General features: G+C 39.8%; 1 protein-coding gene across 1 annotated transcript; it reads right to left on the bottom strand.

Annotated features, from left to right (window-relative positions):
* Positions 1-4,301: 4,301 nt before the first annotated feature.
* LOC132821684 (extracellular calcium-sensing receptor-like) lies at positions 4,302-13,786 on the bottom strand. Its single transcript, XM_060834392.1, has 6 exons — positions 13,647-13,786; positions 12,782-13,073; positions 7,348-8,181; positions 7,015-7,242; positions 5,348-5,471; positions 4,302-5,233 (listed from the first exon to the last, which is right to left on the bottom strand). The coding sequence occupies exons 1-6, from the start codon at positions 13,715-13,717 to the stop codon at positions 4,302-4,304; spliced, it is 2,481 nt and encodes an 826-aa protein (XP_060690375.1). The 5' UTR covers positions 13,718-13,786.
* Between the last annotated feature and the right edge of the window lie 4,477 nt (positions 13,787-18,263).

Below are 18,263 nucleotides of genomic sequence, written 5' to 3'. Positions count from 1 at the left end.
AATTATGGACCAGAAATGATGGCAATCACCTACTGTTTTCCTGTCGATAATATGGCCAACTGGTTAGTGAGCACATACAACCGAGGTGTCACTATTAATAAAGGGAAAAAAGAAAATCACATGGTCCCTCAGGAAATGAACATAAAATACTTTAGAAACAGGCCAAATATCTTTTTTCCATATTGCTACCAATACGGTGAACTCAAAGATTCAAATCCCTTCCCTATTCCCACTGCCTCCACTACCCCTCAATGTCAAATTAGCAAATTCTTTTCTATCTGCTTTGTGAAATTGATATGAGTAACCGATTTTGCTCACTCCAAAGTACCAAACAGTTTCAGCACTGTTATTTTTTCATAGATAAGACAAGTTTAAAATTGAAACCATGCAAAGAACAAATTTATGCAATGGGAAGGGAACTAAAAGTGACTTTGATCCATGTTTAAATAATATATGGTCGATCATAATTTTCAACTCTGATTAAATGTATAAGATGATCCAAATTATTGGACCAATTTCAAAATTCCTGTTCCTGCTGGTGATTGTGACTTGGATCAATTTTGTAAAATGGGTGTTGGTCAAAATAATTATGAATTGAATTGAATGGAATTGAATTTATTGTTGCATGCACCAAGGCACAGTGAAAAGCTTTGTCTTGTGAGCAATACAGGCAGATCACAGTTAAGTAGCATAGATGAATAAATGATAGATAAGCAGCAGCAAAAATAAAAACATGGGTACAGTGATTGTTAAGAGTTTCTGAGATCATTCAGTATTCTAACAACAGTGGGGTAGAAACTCTTTCAAAACTGGCTGGTGTGCGCGATCAGACATCTGTACTTTCTCCCTGATGGTAGAGGTTGTAGAAAAAAAGTGCCATTGGTGGACCTATTAAAATATCTGCTCCTCATTCGTGAACAGTTTCAAAGCTTTGTTTGGAAGATACCGAGCCTGTTATGTTCATCTTTGTATTGTTTTCTTTCTTCAGAGGAATAATATAATGTAAATAAGCAGACCAAAGCTGGAGGCAAAAATAGCCATTACTTCAATTGCAACAGCATATTTCCTTCAAAAGCTTGTCAGCTACACAGAAGAAAAGCATGGTAAACATCATGTGCTTAGCTTCATTGAAGTTATCTGGAAGCTTTCAAGCTGAAAAAACTACCACAAAACACACACAGGATAGAAATCCAATATAACAGTGTACAGAATAGAAGGCTAACAAAGATCTTACTTTGCATTCAAACACGCTTATCTCATTCAACTGACTGGTGGTTTTCAAAGGATAAGGTGGAAGTGCAACTAACAGATCATACATGTTGCACATTGTACCAGTGTAAGAACACAAACCATCAGCCACTGTTGTCTTGGTCCAAACCACCTCATCATATTATTGCTAGGAAGCCTTGCTTTGAAAACCATCACCATAACAATTGTTTCACTCAATACATCAGAAATGCAAAGAACAAAACTAATATCAAATGCTACATGGCACCACAAACAAAACCAAAGGAAAGCTTCCATAATGACTGTAATTGAACACAGAAAACAAAGTGTGAGGGCAAAAAGAAGAAGGAATCTTAATTCAGAGTTATTAGTTTTAATAATCAGAGTGTGTCTATTGACGTAGAATATTGCAAATTCACCAACAGTGGCACAGGCTCCCAACACTGCCAGTGTGACCAGAAGGATTCCAGTTGTTTCAAAACAGGGGCAGAAGCTCGATTTCCTTTTGGATGCACTAATCCTGTCTTTCATTAGATTTGAATTCCAAAGGACATTTTACGCAATAAACAGAATCTAAAACGTAGCACAAGACTTGGCCTTTATATGAGGATTCTTAACACCAGTGCAGTGCAGACATCAAGTTTAATTATCAATTCCTTCTGCAATGGTGTTTTCTTACAAATTGTTTCAGGAATTTCATCTTGTGCATATTGTCCACATTTAAACAGCAAATAGATTGTCGATCAAATAAAGGTGTCATTCTCAGTTTTCAAATCCAAATCAGGGGGCATGTATAAAATGATCCAAATTATCAGCCCAACTTCAAAATTCCTCTTAGTGCTGGTTATTGTGACTTCATTCCGTTGTGTAAAATAGGTGCCAGTAAAGCATTCAGCTTTATGGCTCGACACTCACTATCACTACACCAAAGTATTACTTCCTGAAATATCCACTTTTCATTTATAGACTTGTTTTGCAGTAGTACTGTTCAATGGCTAAAATTAAAACAAGATTTAGAACTTTCTTACTTCATTCATGCAATGTGTGGGTTGTCGGACATGCTAGTCTTTCTTGCTCATCTCCAATTACATTTGAGCTGCCTTCTTGAAATGTTGCAATTCATTTGCTGCAGTTGATGCATAATATCCTAAGGGAATAAGTTTCAGGAGTTTGATTGACCCAGCAAAGTGGAAGCAACTGAGACATACTAAAATACAACTTGTAGGAATTGGTGCTCCCATGTATTTGCTGCCAATGTTCTTCCATATGGAACTTGGCATGGGTTTGGAAAGCGATGTCTAAGGAGCATTGTTGAATTTCTGCAGTCTATCTTGTAGATGCTCTGACTGAGCATGGGTGGTAGAGGAATGTTTATGGATGTTATGCCAATCAAGTGCCTACTTTTTCTTGGATGATGTCAAGCTTCTTGAAAGTTGTTGGAGTTGCACTCATCCAGAAAAAGGGGTATGTTATACCTGTGCCCTATCAGTGTTAGTTTGGCTTTGGAGAGTCTGGAGGTGAGTTACCTGCTGCAGGTTTCCTAGCTCTAACCTTTATTGTAGCCAGATTGTTTATTTGACTAGTTCAGTTCAGTTTCTGGTTAATTGCAACCCCTAGGATGTTGGTAGTGGAGGATTCAGTGATGCTGATGCCATTGAATATCAAGGATAGTTTCGTAAATCCTCTCTTGTTGGACATAATCATTGCTTGGCGCTTCTGTGGCACAAGTAGGTTTGTGACCAAGATGAATAGCACTTCACATCAAACAAATGAATCCATTGCTCTCTGAACATTTTTAAATTAAATCTATTCAACAACTTTTCAGTATGCATAAATTTGCACCACTTTGTTCATACATTAATTTGTCCATTCATTTTAAGATTTTTTTGCATTTATATCACTTATCTTTAATTGCACTGTCTTTCTTTTTGTTGGGCTAGCCCCTGGTCAGAATTTGCACAATATGGTCCCCCATTGGCATAAATATGGTTGCAGTAACGTAATTAGCTTGCATGATCCAGCAATAAAGTGAGGCCACAAATTAGCACAATTGGGCTTTGAGAAGGAGCTATCTCAAGGTAACAGGGTCTATTTTGAACAAAGAATCTTAAAAATTAATATGAAGGGAGTTCTGCTCAAACAGCAGCTGCAGAGGTCTGTAGGAGACAGTTTGACAAGAAATGCCTCAGAACAAACAGCGTGAAGTTTTAGCCATCATTAAAAAGAAAAGTGGCATTGTCCAATAGCAGGCACAGATGATAAGGGTAGGATTATGACTGGTAAAGATCTGTCAGACAAGTTCATTGAACTGTGAACATGATTGAGTTTTAGTCTTAGGAATGAAAAAGCTGTTGTCTTATTAGGCAAGATTAATTAGTCAGAGTAGGGACTGTAAATTTCAGCTCAGAATACAGTCTGTGAGTAGAATGATTCCTGATGAAGGGCCTTTGCCTGAAATGTCAATTTTCCTGCTCCTCGGATGCTGCCTGACCTGCTGTGCTTTTCTAGCACCACTCTAATCTTGTCTCATTCTGAAGTAGGTCGATGATCTACTTTTCAATATTGCTGTCAAAACGATGAAGTGAAGATTCCAAACCCTCCCCTATTCCCATGGCCACCATCAGTTCACTGTACCTCCACAGATCTCCTCAATGTCAAATTTAGCATGTTAATCATGTGTTTTGTGAAACCAAGGTGAGGAATCAATTTTGCATACTTCGCATCGTCAGGTTCACTGAGTTTGTTTGATAGATAAAGAAGGCTCTAAATCAAAACTCCACACAATGAAGAAATTGAAGGAATGGGAAGGGAACGAAAAGTGATTTTGCTCCCTATTTAAATAAGCATGGGTGACTCAGGATTTTCAATTTCGATTAAAAGGAATTTGGGGTAGATGTATAAAATGGTCCAAATTATCAGCTCAACTTGAAAATTCATCTTCCTGCTGACCCTTATGACTTTGTTCAATTGCGTAAAATGGGTGCTTTTGAAACATTCAGCTGTATGGCTCCCCCTGTGGACTTGCAATTCACTATCCTTGTGATGAAATAATTGTATTCTAAAATATGCACAATTCATTTATGAACATTTTCAAAGCTTTTTTTCAAAGCCACTGATCCCATCATGTTCCTCTTTGTATTGCTTTCTTTCTTAAGAAGAATAACATAGCATTTTGGAGCAAAAATGCAAATAAGCAGACCAAAGCTGGAGGCCAAGATAGCAAATACTTCAACTGCCACAGCATATTTCCCTGGCGAACTTATGTAAGCTGGAATGAACGTTATCCAAACTGCGCAAAAGATAAGCATGCTAAACGTTATGTGTTTAGCTTCGTTGAAGTTATCTGGAAGTCGTCGAGCGAGGAAAGCTACCACAAAACACATGCAGGACAAAAATCCAATATAGCCAAAAACACAATAAAAGGCGAACGAAGATCCTACATTGCACTCAAACACGATTAACTCATTCGAGCGACTGGTGTTTTTCAAAGGATACGGTGGAAATACAATTAACCAGGCAGTACATATTACACATTGTACCAGTGTAAGGATGTAAACCATCAGCCGTTGTTGTCTTGGTCCAAACCACTGCATCATATTATTGCTGGGAAATGTTGCTTTGAATGCCATCACCACGACAATTGTTTTACTCAATACACAAGAAATGCAAAGAACAAAACTAATACCAAAGGTGACATGGCAGAGCATACATGACCAAACTGAAGGTGTCCCAATGAATGTAATTGAACACAGAAAACAAAGTGTCAGGGCGAAAAGAAGAAGGAAGCTTAACTCAGAGTTATTAGCTTTTACAATTGGAGTGTGCCGACAGACATAGAATATTGCAAATACAACAACAGTGGCACAGGCTCCCAACAGCGCCAGTGTCACCAAAATGATTCCCATTGTCTCGAAAAAGGAAAGAAACACAATTTCTTTTGGAATACACTGGTCCCGTCTTTCATTAGATTTGAATTCCAATGGACATTTTATGCAATGAACAGCATCTACAAAAACAATACAAGACTTGGTTATTATAGAAAAAAGAATCAACTTTGCTGCCATGCAAACATCAGGTTTAAGCAGCAATGCCTTTGACATAGGCAACTGTGTTTTCTTACCAGTTGTGTTACTAATTTCACCGCGTGCACATTTTATGCAATCAAAACAGCAAATGGGTTGTCCTTTTCTTTCTGCTTTCCTTGTTCCTTGATGACAGTTTTCAGAGCAAACAGCTTTAGGAACCTGATCAGGAAGATGAATACAATGATGGAGATATAATTGTAATTCCATGTGTCAAATTCCCATTCTGATGTAGAGGACAAAAGCTGTTTGAATTATATGATTACGACTGTATTATTAAAGTACTGGTACAGTTTGTGACTGCATCAAATCTAGTTTAAAGCCATTTTAAAGTGCTTGGGATAGATTTGCAGATACAGCAGCACAACAATTTTAGTCAATTCAGATTCACATTATAGCACTCAGGATTTGTCTGTGTAGTTGCTTCATTTATTATTGAAGAAGGAAATAGGGAATGAAGTGAATTCAATCAAATGTATTTTCTAGTAAAACTCTTTAATGTTTAAAATGAAAACCAGATTCAGAAATAAAAAACACTTTTCTTAATTCATATAAACAAGGTGGTATTGCTGGCTGGGCCACAATGTCTTAAGGGAGTAAGTTAAAGTATTTTGATTGACCCAGCGATACTGAAGGAACTGACACAAACTTTCAAGTCAGGACACTTAGTGGTTGCCTGAAGAACGTGAAGGTGCTGGTGTTCCACATGTACTTGATACCAATATTCTTCTGTGTGGAACTGGTCCTGGGTTTTGAAGGTACAGTCTGAAGGAGCTTTTTGAATTTCTGCACTCCATCTTATCGATGCTGCTACTGAACATTGGTGGTAAATGTTTGTGGATATGGTACCAATCAAGTGGACTACTTATTTCCTGGATCGTCTCAAGCTTCTTGAGTTGTTGGAGGTGAACCCATCCAGAAAAGTATGAGTATTCACCACGGTCCAGAACGGTGACCGGTGGTGATTCGTATTTCGAAAGTGTAGAGGTGAAATACCTCTTGCAGGCTTCCTTGCCTCTGACCCATTCTTCTAGGCACAGAACTTATAGGAGTGTTCCAGTTCAGTTTCTGGACAATGGCAACCTCTCAAATGTTCATAGTGGGGAATTCAGTAATGCAGATGTCATTTAATATCAATGGGAGATGATGATATCCTCTATTGTTGGAGACAGTCATTGTTTGCCACTTGCGTTGAATAAATGTGTTTGTGACCAAGATGAATATGAACCATAATGTCCTCTGCCATGAAAGTAAATTGCTCCCTGAGCTTCTTTTTCAAACCTACTCAACTATTTTTCAGTATGCTTAGACTTCAACATCTTTGTTCACATATTCATTTGTTCATTTAGTGTCACTAAAGATGTAGCTACATCTACATTTCTTGTTCTTAAGCTGCACTGCTTTTTTTTCTAGATTTAAATACATCACATGCGTAAACTCATATGAAGTGGGTGCAAACGTAACATTTTCCAGCTCTGACATTCTGGGATGGTCAACCTAAGTGATCTTCGAATTATTAGGCAAAACCTTTTCAATTTAATAATGAATGATGAGTTAAATTACAATCTATCATCAAGAAATAGGCAGTAGTGGGTGGAATGCCTACTTCATAAAACCAGCAGCTTGTTTTTTCACTTTAGAGTTCAGAAATTGAAAAAGAAAAATCACATTGCTTAAAAAAGGGATTATTTTTCAACACTCTTACCGACTTCTGACCACCACTCCAAACGATTGCCTCTTCTGTTATTGAAAACTCTTCTCCAGAACGAGCTGACCCATCATAGTGACCAACGCTTACAATGTCAACATTACCGAGGGCATTTGGTTGCCAGTTTACAATGTCATATGTTGCGACAGGGTCTCCGTTTTCACCGAAATAAACCTTTTCCCCAATCTTGGTTATGAAACTCACTGTTCTCATGTAATATAGCAACTTCAAAAAAAATTGGAACATTAATTGGAAATATTCAACAGTGAATTGTACCATATTGGATATCCTCATAAATATAGTCATGAAACTACGTTAAATGTTCCTCACCTGCCATGGTTGAAAATTTGAAAGATTTACACAACTTCCATTGAAAAAAGGTCCTTCCCCTGTTTTACACAATGCCATATTGTGAAGTGCATGAGCTATCGCATAAGTTGCTTTATACACGTTGTAAGTGATTCTGTATTGCGACATATCAGTAAATTCATTTTGGACATTCTGTAGATTTTCTCTCCCTGTGCATTTCTTTAGCTCCGAGTCAGTTTTTTGAGAATTAGTTTTGTTTCCATCACTTACACTGCAGCTGAAACAACTTTCCCAAAATGTTTTTACCAAGAGGTTCCCTGGATATAAGGATGGATGAATTTTCATTAGGAACTCCCTCAATCCTGGTATACTGACTTTGTGAATTGCAACTCCAATTGCACCAGAAGCAATCTTTTTGCTTTCCTTCGGAGTAAGAAGAAATGTGGAAACCCATGATTCGCTTCCAATCCATTGTATGCCGCTGACATTTTGTCTAATCATTTCTTTTAGCAGAATATGCATGTTTGATTCTTCCACAAAGGCAACAACAACATTTGCAGAAGATGTTTTTATTGTGTCAATTGTTTTCAGTAACTTATCTCGAGTGTATGATTTGTGAAATGACTCAGAAAAAGCTATACAAACACCAAATTGTTGGACTGCTTCTTCAAATGCTTGCATTCCAAAGTTTCCATAGTCATCATCGCTCTTAACTGTCCCAATCCAGGTCCATCCGAAATGCTTCACCAGCTGGGCTAATGCTCGAACCTGATAGTAATCACTCGGTATTGTTCGAAAAAATGATGGATACTCCTTTCTATTGCTAAGGCACGCACATGTAGAAAAGTAGCTCACCTGTCAAAAATAAAGCATAACATTTGTGCTACAATTATAATGTGCAATTGTTCATGTTATCAAGGCATAGATATGGGTTGAGAAGAATAAATATTTCACCTTGCATCTTGCTGACAGGAGTAGCCTGTATAAAAGACAAAATTAATTACATATGTAATAATTTCAAAATGTTGCAAATTTACAAATGATCATTCCAAGCTTTGCTCTTTATTGATTCGCCTTGTCCTAACTGCAAACACACAATGTTCAATTCTCGCAATTTAACGTGAAGAATGCTGTTGAACATTCTTTTACTCTCTCGTTACTGGTTAATTGGAGATAATTCAAACTTTGTGAAGTGTTGTATTGATGGTCCACTGTCAATGCAGCCGTATGATCCTTCCCATTGAAGGCTTTGGAGGGAAAAGAAAAGCAAAGTGGAGTTTACATGGCTGATTCTAGTTGACCTGATTTTATACCATTGTCCCAACTTAAAATTACTCTTCATCCAACCACTCATACTTTTTGCAATATTCCCAATGCCATATGTTTCTAATTTAAATCCTGGATCAATGTCAGGGTCATTGAAATGTACAGTATGGAAACAGACCCTTCAGTCCAAATCATCCACGCCGACCAGATATCACAACCCAACCTAGTCCCACCTGCCAGCACCCGGTCCATATCCCACCAAACCCTTCTTATTCATATGCCCATCCAGATGCCTTTTAAATGTTGCAATTGTAACAGGCTCCACCACTTCCTCTGGCAGCTCATTCCATACACGTACCACCCACTGCGTGAAAAAATGCCCCTTAAGTCACTTTTTCTTTCCCCTCTCACCCTAAACCTATGCCCGCTAGTTTTGGCCTTCCCCAATACAGGGAAAAGACCTTGTCTTTTTATCCTATCCATGCTCCCCCCACGATTTTATAAACCTCTCTAAGGTCACCCCTCAGCCTCCGATGCTCCAGGGAAAACAGTCCCAGTCTATTTAGCCTCTCCCTACAGCTCAAATCCTCCAGCATTGGCAACATCTTACTGAATCTTTTCTGAACCCTTTCGAGTTTCACAACATCTTTCCGATAGGAAGGAGACCAGAATTGCACGCAATATTGCAAAAATGGCCTAACCAGTGTCCTGTGCAGCTGCAACATGACCTCCCAACTCCTGTACTCAATACTCTGACCAATAAGGGAAAGCATACTAAACGCCTTCTTCACTATCCTATCTACCTGCGACTCCACTTTCAAGGAGCTATGAATCTGCACACCAAGGTCTCTCTGTTCAGCAACGCTCCCCAGTACCTTACCATTAAGTGTATAAGTTCTACAAATATTTGCTTTTCCAAAATGCAGCTCCTCACATTTACATAAATTAAACTCCATCTGCCACTTCTCATCCCATTGGCCCATCTGATCAAGACCCCGTTGTAATCTGAGGTAACCTTCTTCACTGTCCACGACACCTCCAAGTTTGGTGTCATCTGCAAACTTACTAACAATACCTCTTATACTCACATCCAAATCATTTATATAAATGATGAAAAGTAGTGGACCCAACACCGATCCTTGTGAAACTCCACTGGTCATGGGTCTCCAGTCTGAAAAGCAAACCTCCACCACCACCCTCTGTCTTCTATCTTTGAGCCAGTTCTGCACTCAAATGGATAGTTCTCCCTGTATTCCATGAGATCTAACCTTGCTAATCAGTCTCCCATGGGGAACCTTGTCAAACACTTTACTGCAGAGCAGAACATATGTTGCTGGAAAAGCACAGCAGGTCAGGCAGCATCCAAGGAGCAGAAGAATTGATGTTTCGGGCATGAGCCCTTCTTCAGGAGCCTGAAGAATGGCTCATGCCTGAAACGTCGATTCTCCTGCTCCTTGGATGTTGCCTGACCTGCTGCACTTTTCCAGCAACACATTTTCAGCTCTGATCTCCAGCATCTGCAGTCCTCACTTTCTCCTAGAAGAAACACCTTACTGCAGTCCATATAGATCATGTCCACCACTCTGCCCTCATAAATCCTCTGTTACTTCTTCAAAAAACTCAATCAAGTTTTTGAGACATGGTTTCCCATGCACAAATCCATGTTGACTATCCCTAATCAGTCCTTGCTTTTCCAAATACATGTAAATCCTGTCCCTCAGGATTTCCTCCAACAACTTGCCCACCACCAACATCAGGCTCACTGGTCTATAGTTCCCTGGCTTGTCCTTACCACCTTTCTTAAACAATGGCACCACTTTATCCAACCTCCAGTCTTCCGGCATCTCACATGCGACTATCGATGAGACAAATATCTCAGCAAGGGGCCCAGCAATCACTTCTCTAGCTTCCCACAGAAGTCTAGGGTACACCTGATCAGGTCCTGGGGATATCTCCACTTAAGCATTTCCAGACATCTGGTACTTGGATATGGGCCGGGTGCTGGCAGGTGGGACTAAATTGGGTTGGGATATCTGGCCGGTATGGACAGGTTGGACCGAAGGGTCTGTTTCCATGCTGTACATCTCTATGACTATGAAGGTGTCGCCATCTATTTTCCTACATTCTATATCTTCCATGTCCTTTTCCACAGTAAATATTGGTGCAAAATACTCATTTAGTATCTCATCCATCTCCTGTGGCTCCACACAAAGGCCGCCTTGCTGATCTTGTCGAGCGCATGCTTTTAAATAAAAAGCCTGATCACAGGGTTCATTTATTCAATGAGCAGTTTCCAAGAAGTGTGTTAATGTTAGAGTTAAAATGTGTGGCGGACAAATATGACAACTCACAAAGGTTTTGAAAAGTGAGTGATTTTACACTTAACAATGTTTTGTAAGGGCTGGAGTGCTAACTCACAAATTAAGTTAACATGACTCATGATGGTAATTCATAGCATTGACAAACATATGCATGAAAGCAAAATGCTGTTGGGCTCTTGTGGCGTAGTGCTAGGGGACTCAACAGCAGATGAAAAGCCATCTTACCTTTCTCAGAGGTTGCTATAGCATCACTAGATATCATGATTTGGAGATGCCGGTGTTGGACTGGGGTGTACAAAGTTAAAAATCACACAACACCAGGTTATTGTCCAACAGGTTTAATTGGAAGCACTAACTTTTGGAGCACCACTCCTTTGTCAGGTGGTTGTGGAGTACACAATTGTAAGACACAGAATTTTTAGCAAAAGTTTACAGTATGATGTAACTGAAATTATACATTGAAAAATACCTTGATTGTTTGTTAAGTCTCTCATCTGTTAGAATGACCATGATAGTTTCACTTCTCTCATATGTAAACCATAAAACCTTTTTTAAAAAGTTACATTCTCAGGTTAACTGTAACAACTGGTGTCGGAAGATGTTGAAGGTATCAACCCCCTGTGTTCTGTTGTCTGTGCCATAATGTTTAGACTGATTCTAATTTAAAAAATGAGTTACCAGAGTCTTACATGGATTCATGCAGTTTTTGAGCAAAGTACAACGTGACTCTGTTAATTCACTTTTTAGATTAGAATCAGTCTAAACATTATGGCACAGACAACAGAACACAGGGGGCTAACACCTTCAACATCTTAACTGGGCTGACACCAATTGTTACAGTTAACCTGAGAACGAAACTTTTAAAAAACGCTTTGTGATTTACATATGAAAGAAGTGAAACTATCATGGTCATTCTAGCAGATGAGAGACTTAACAATCAAGGTATTTTTCAATGTATAATTTCAGTTACATCACACTGTAAATTTTTGCTATAAATTCTGTCTTACAATTGTGTACTCCACAACCACCTGACGAAGGAGCAGCATTCCAAAAGCTAATGCTTCCAATTAAACCTGTTGGACTATAACCTGGTATTGTGTGATTTATCACTAGATAGGCTGGAATAAAACATCAATGAAAGTTATGACAAAGTAGTCAGTTTGATTCTTTTCAGATGTGGTTCATACTGTACATGTGGGATCTCTTAATACGACGAAAGGCTGAAGGTGGTCTTGCTGATGTTATTGGCATCTCACCATAACAACCAGTGGAGATTAAATTCAAGGATTAAATCTACAATAGGAAGTTTGTCCCAGTAATAGTGTCCACAATGCAATTATTGGCATGAAAACAAATGCTCCCATTTGGTTCATTAATGTCCACCTTCCATGTGACTCCGTGTACAGCCATTCACTCTTAACCTTGCTCACAGATGACCTGGAAGCCAGTTCAAGGGTAACTGGAGACTGGAAACAAATATTGATTTTGACAGCACAATCTACATCTCCAGAAAGAATGAAAATAAATTAAAACTGCAAAATTTTGTCTGGAATGTTCAAAGTTTTCTTCCTCATTTTTATTTATCTTCACGTTTCTGAAATGAGACTTTCGTAGCAGTATCTTCAAAGAGGAGTAGTAGTAGCATCATTATAAAGCTGCGGCTATTCCAAGTAAAAGAGAAATCAACAGCAAATTTCTGGGCGGGCACACCATCCTGAATTAATACATGAATGGGATGTCACTCACGAATTTAGTCTGTTTTAGATCACCAACAATCTTCCCAAATTTTGCATTGACAATGGATTAAATGACACATTTAACATCACATCATAAAATGCTGACCCAAATTACAAAACACCATCTCTTACCATAGGGATTCTGAAGGTACCAATGGAAGGTGCTATTGCTAAAGTCTGCGTAGATCCAGAATCAGCGACAATCGCAGAAACAATGGAGGAGCTTTTACAGTTAGCAGAATGTGCATTTGCCTCAGGGTTGTTTAGAAACGCCAAGGCTGCTTTTAACGATAACTGGGGCAAATTACAGGAATCATATATGCGGTATCCCAGAGTGACCCCAGGAAGCAGAGTTGTGTCGTTATTTATTTCCTCTATGGCAAAAATCATCGCCAGCGCAAAACGGAAGTGTCTGAACTGAAAGCTGCAGAGAAGGTGTACAAAAAAATTTAAAAAGGCATAAAAAACAACGAGAAAAAAATTCGATCGGGGGAACCCGATGTGTCAGCGATACTGTCTTTAATATGGAATTCGGTATATCTATGCTTGAACGCAAAATCTTCACTGACATTAAACAAAGATCTGACAATGTGCCCAAGTTCAACTAAGACGTTAAGGGGATCCCAGATTCCCTTTTTAAATCCCATAGATTTCAAAGAAGATAAGGAGAGCTTTCACAATGTCTTAACCAATAATTAGTCCTCATTCCAAAATGATAACGCAGGTTTCAGAGTTTTGATCACAGGACTAATTGTGGGAGCATGTGGTGGCTACATTGATTGCTATTTAACCGATATTCAGCATTGACTACATTTCAAAAGTACCTGATTTGTTATTAAGCCCTTTGGCACGAGATTGCAAAAATAAAGTTAACAACGTTTCTAATTGGCTTCGCACATTAACGCAGAATGTAATCATATATAAATGTGAAGCAGGTCGAAGGCAGATGATTTCCAATTTACTGAACAGAGTGGAGCCACTAATGTCACACACTAACCTGAGGCATTTTGCCGGCTCCAAGTGATTGCTGAATGAGAGGTCTCGATGCTCAACGTGGTAAGAGTGCATTGGAAAGATGCCACCCAATGTGATATCTCCATCCTTCGACAAACTCAATAAATCAACCCTACCCCAACTTTTGCAAGCCCGCTCATTACTGGACCAGGCCAGGGCAATAGCAGAATTAACCATTAAAAGAAACCAATAATGCATTTTTACAGGGCAAGTAACTGGTCTTGCCTGATAGTAGGGTGAGTGATTTTTATAAGCGCTTGCTATTTTCATGAATATTAAGTTAATGTGTGCCCAATCGATTTCAATGTCTGCTAAACATAATTTGTTTTAGCTAGTCCCTTAAGAAAACACATCACCACTTTAGTCAACATGAGACTCACAAATTAAATAATTGCAATTGTAGTCATCTGTGTACCTTCAATCCATTTACAGTGAGAAAGCATTGGAAACGTAGAAGACGAGGCAACAACAGTGTACAGAGAAACATTGTTGAGGTTAATACAATATCACAATCTCTGAAATGAAGTTCCAGGAGAAAACTTGAAGTGGAGATTCGGGACCATAATATCTGGAGCAACTAAATGTCCTGTACTTACATTTCTTATAAAGAGATTAGTATCGTGATTCAAAATTTGATGTTCTCATATTGGACAGGACCATGCTAATTCTGGTCAGATCAGTGTTCGCGGTGCATCACACAAATGCATTCGTGTGCTAAAAGCCACCAATTCTGGATTTGCAAACTGCCTGCACGACTTTGAATTATTTGAAACTATGAAATATCTCAAACCTATGCGCGACAAATAACCTGCTTAATGCTGTGACAATGCAATGGATTTGTGAGTGGCATGTTTCACTGAAGGGATGCAGCTTTTAGCATTTAAATACCTAGAAGCTCAGCACTGTCCTAATGACAGCCCCCAGCGCCCCCACCCAATTTATCTTTCCACCCTGGAGGCTCCCTGTCTCTATTCCTGATGAAGGGATTTTGCCCGAAAAATCGATTTTGCTGTTCCTCGGACGCTGCCTGACCTGCTGTGCTTTTCCAGCACCACTCTGATCCTAAACCAAGGTTTTCATGAAGTCAGGAGCTGAGTGGCTGTGGTGAAATCCAAATGGAGCATCCCTGGGGTTCAGATTATTACTGAATAATTTGCAGTTGATAACACGATCAATAACAATTTTCATCCCTTTACTGATGATATGGATGAGGAGAACGTGAGGACTGCAGATTCTGGAGATCAGAGTGGAGAGTGTGGTTCTGAAAAAGCACAGCAGGTCAAAGAGCATCTAAGGAGCAAGTGAATCGATGTTTCGGGCATAAGCCCTTTATCAAGAATGAGGCCCCATTCCAGCCTAGTTCCTGATGAAGGTCTCATGTCTGAAACGTTGATTCTCTTCCTCCTCCGATGCTGCCTGAACTGCTGTGCTTTTCCAGCACACTGATGATATAGATTATACTGGAGTGACAACTGAACAGTTTGAGGAAACTTGCAACTTACTTACTTTCCATTTCATTGATGTACTTCCTTTTTGTGAATGGGAATCTTGTGTGAGTTTTCTCTTTCCCGTACTTGTTCAATCTTCTATTCATTCTGTGACAGCGCTAAAAATCTTGCAATTGATCCATTGGTCATGGCTTATTTAGTTCTTTTGATCCATGTTACTTCTATCTTTTGGCTTGCAAGTCCTAGCTTGCTGGTTGACATTTCATTTTTAGGTATACTAGATTATTGTTTCTATCATGACCTGTGTTATTGCGGGTCCATTGCTAAGTTGACATTGATGGTCGCTAGCAGTTTTGCTACTTAACACAAAATGGCTGAAAGGGGTAATAGTTACATACAACAGATGTTCACAGCTAGACTTATACAATATAACAAATAAGGTGTTATTCTCTGTGGGAAGAAACATCAGCAAAGTTAATCAAGTGTCTGAAAACAGGCCATTCAAAATAAAGAAGCATTGTATTAAGGGACATTTTTGTGAGTATGAGAAAATGCTGGGTATCATTGTTGAAATGTGTGGTGCTGGAAAAGCACAGCAGGTCAGCCAGCATCTAAGGAGCAGGAGAATCGATGTTTCAGGCATAAGCCCTTCATCAGAAATAAGAGAAGGAGTGGAAGGCGGCTGAGAGATAATTTGGAGAAGGGGTGGGGCTGGGGAAGGTAGCTAGGAAGGCAATAGCTAAATGCAGGTGAGGCTGATGGTGATCGATCAGAGTGAAGGGTGGAGTGGATAGGTGGGAAGGAAGATGGACAGGTAGGACAGCTCAAGAGTGTGGTGCCGAGGGTGGGGAGGTAGGGAGATGAGGAAACTGGTGAAATCGATGTTGATGCTGTGTGGTTGGAGGGTCCCAAGGTGGAAGTTGAGGTGTTTTTCTCCAGGAACCAGGTGGTTAGGATTTGCTGGTGGAGGAGGCCCAGGACTTGCATGTCTTGGCAGAGTGGGAGCGGGAATTGAAATGGTTGGCAACTGGACGGTGGGGTCTTTGGGTGTGTGTGTCCCAGAGATGTTCTCTGAATCATTTTGGTGCATGTGTCAGCCTAGTGTAGCCTCAGTCCCAAGTTTGTCATTGAGTAAAAAATAAAAGGAAAGGTCTGAAGCTCTTTTCGGGTAGAAGTGACCTGTACAAGAAGGACTGATTGCACCTAAATTGGAAGGGGACTAATATACTGGCAGGGAGATTTGCTTGAGCTGCTTGGGAGGATTTAAACTAGTAAGATGGGGGGGAAAGAGCTCAATCTGAGACTGGTACAATTGAGAACAGAAGTGAGTCAAACAGTCAGGGCAGGCAGGGACAAAGCAGAGAACAAGGTAGTACTGATAAATTATTTCAATGCTAGGGGCCTAACAGGGAAGGCAAATGAACTCAGGGCATGATTAGGAACATGGGACTGGGATATCATAGCAATCACAGAAACATGGCTCAGGGATGGACAGGACTGACAGCTTAATGTTCCAGGATACAAATGCTACAGGAAGGACAGAAAGGGAGGCAAGACAGGAGGGGGAGTGGCATTTTTGATAAGGGATAGCATTACAACTGTACTGAGGGAGGATATTCCCAGAAATACATCCACGGAAGTTATTTAGGTGGAACTGAGAAATAAGAAAGTGATGATCACCTTATTGGGACTGTATTATAGACCGTCTAATAGTCAGAGGGAAATTGAGAAACAAATTTATGAGGAGATCACAATTATCTGTAAGAATAATGGGGTGGTTATGGTAGGGATTTTAACTTTCCAAACGTAGACTGGGACTGCCATAGTGTTAAGGGTTTCGATGGAGAGGAATTTGTTAAGTGTGTACAAGAAAATTTTCTGATTTAGTATGTGGATGTACCTACTTGAGAAGGTGCAAACTTGACCTACTCTTGGGAAATAAGGCAAGTCAGGTGACTGAGGTGTCAGTGAGGGAGCACAATGTGAAGCTTTCAGAAATGAGATAACAAGAGTCCAGAGAAAGTATATTCCTGTTAGGGTGAAAGGAAAGGCTGCTAGATATAGGGAATGCTGGATGACTAAAGAAATTGAGGGTTTGATTAAGAAAAAGAAGGAAGCATATATCAGGTATAGACAGGATAGATCGAGTGAATCCTTAGAAGAATACAAAGGCAGTCGGAGTATACTTCAGAGGGAAATCAGGAGGGCAAAAAGGAAACATGAGATAGCTTTGACAAGTAGAGTTAAGGAGAATCCAAAGGGTTTTTACAAATACATTAAGGACAAAAGGGTAACAAGGGAGAGAGTAGGGCCCCTCAGAGATCAGCAAGACAGCCTATGTTTGAAACTGCTGGTGATGAGGAGATACTAAACAAATACTTTGCATCAGTGTTGACTGTGGAAGAGGACACGGAAGATATAGGATGTAGGGAAATAGATGGTGACATGTTGCAAAATGTCCATATTACAAATGAGGAAGTGCTGGATGTCTTGAAAAGTATAAAAGTGGATAAATCCCCAGGACTTGATCAAGAGTGTACTAGAACTCTGTGGGAAGCTAGGGAAGTGATTGCAGGGACTCTTACTGAGATGTTTTATCATCGATAGTCACAGGTGAGGTGCCAAAAGACTGGAGGTTGGCTATTGTGATGCCACTGTTCAGGAAGAGTGGTAAGGACATGTCAGGGAATTATAGACCAGTGAGCCTGACATCAGTGGTGGGCAGGTTGTTGGACGGAATCCTGAGGAACAGGATGTACATGTATTTGGAAAGGCAAGGACTGATTAGGGATAAAGAGGAATAGTCAACATGGCTTTTTGTGTGGGAAATCATGTCTCACAAACTTGATTGAGTTTTTTGAAGAGGTAAGAAAGAGGGTTGATGTGGGCAGAGTGGTAGATGTGATTTATGTGGACTTCAATAAGGCATTTGACAAGGTTCCCTATGGGAGACTAGTTAGCAAAGTTAGATTTCGTGGAATACAGGGAGAACTAGCCATTTGGATGCAGGACTGGCTCAAAGATAGAAGACAGAGGGTTGTGGTGGAGGTTTGTTTTTCAGACTGGAGGCCTGTGACCAGTGCAGTGCCACAAGGATTGGTGCTGGGTCCACTATTTTTCATCATTTATATAAATGATTTGGATGTGAGCTT

The sequence above is a fragment of the Hemiscyllium ocellatum genome, chromosome 13 (assembly GCF_020745735.1).
Source record: "Hemiscyllium ocellatum isolate sHemOce1 chromosome 13, sHemOce1.pat.X.cur, whole genome shotgun sequence".
NCBI classification, from domain to species: domain Eukaryota; kingdom Metazoa; phylum Chordata; class Chondrichthyes; order Orectolobiformes; family Hemiscylliidae; genus Hemiscyllium; species Hemiscyllium ocellatum.
Note: the sequence above shows the minus strand (reverse complement) of the source record. Positions and strands in the feature narration are given on the sequence as shown.

Bases quoted from the DNA above. Each gene is read 5' to 3' on its own strand.
- LOC132821684 (XM_060834392.1), bottom strand. From the start codon at position 13,717: ATGCACTCTTACCACGTTGAGCATCGAGACCTCTCATTCAGCAATCAC. The intron at 7,243-7,347 runs GTGAGGAACATT...TTTTTTTTGAAG, and splicing joins CAAATTTTCAACCATGGCAG to TTGCTATATTACATGAGAAC. The intron at 5,472-7,014 runs GTAAGAGTGTTG...CTTCCTGATCAG, and splicing joins GGAGTGGTGGTCAGAAGTCG to GTTCCTAAAGCTGTTTGCTC.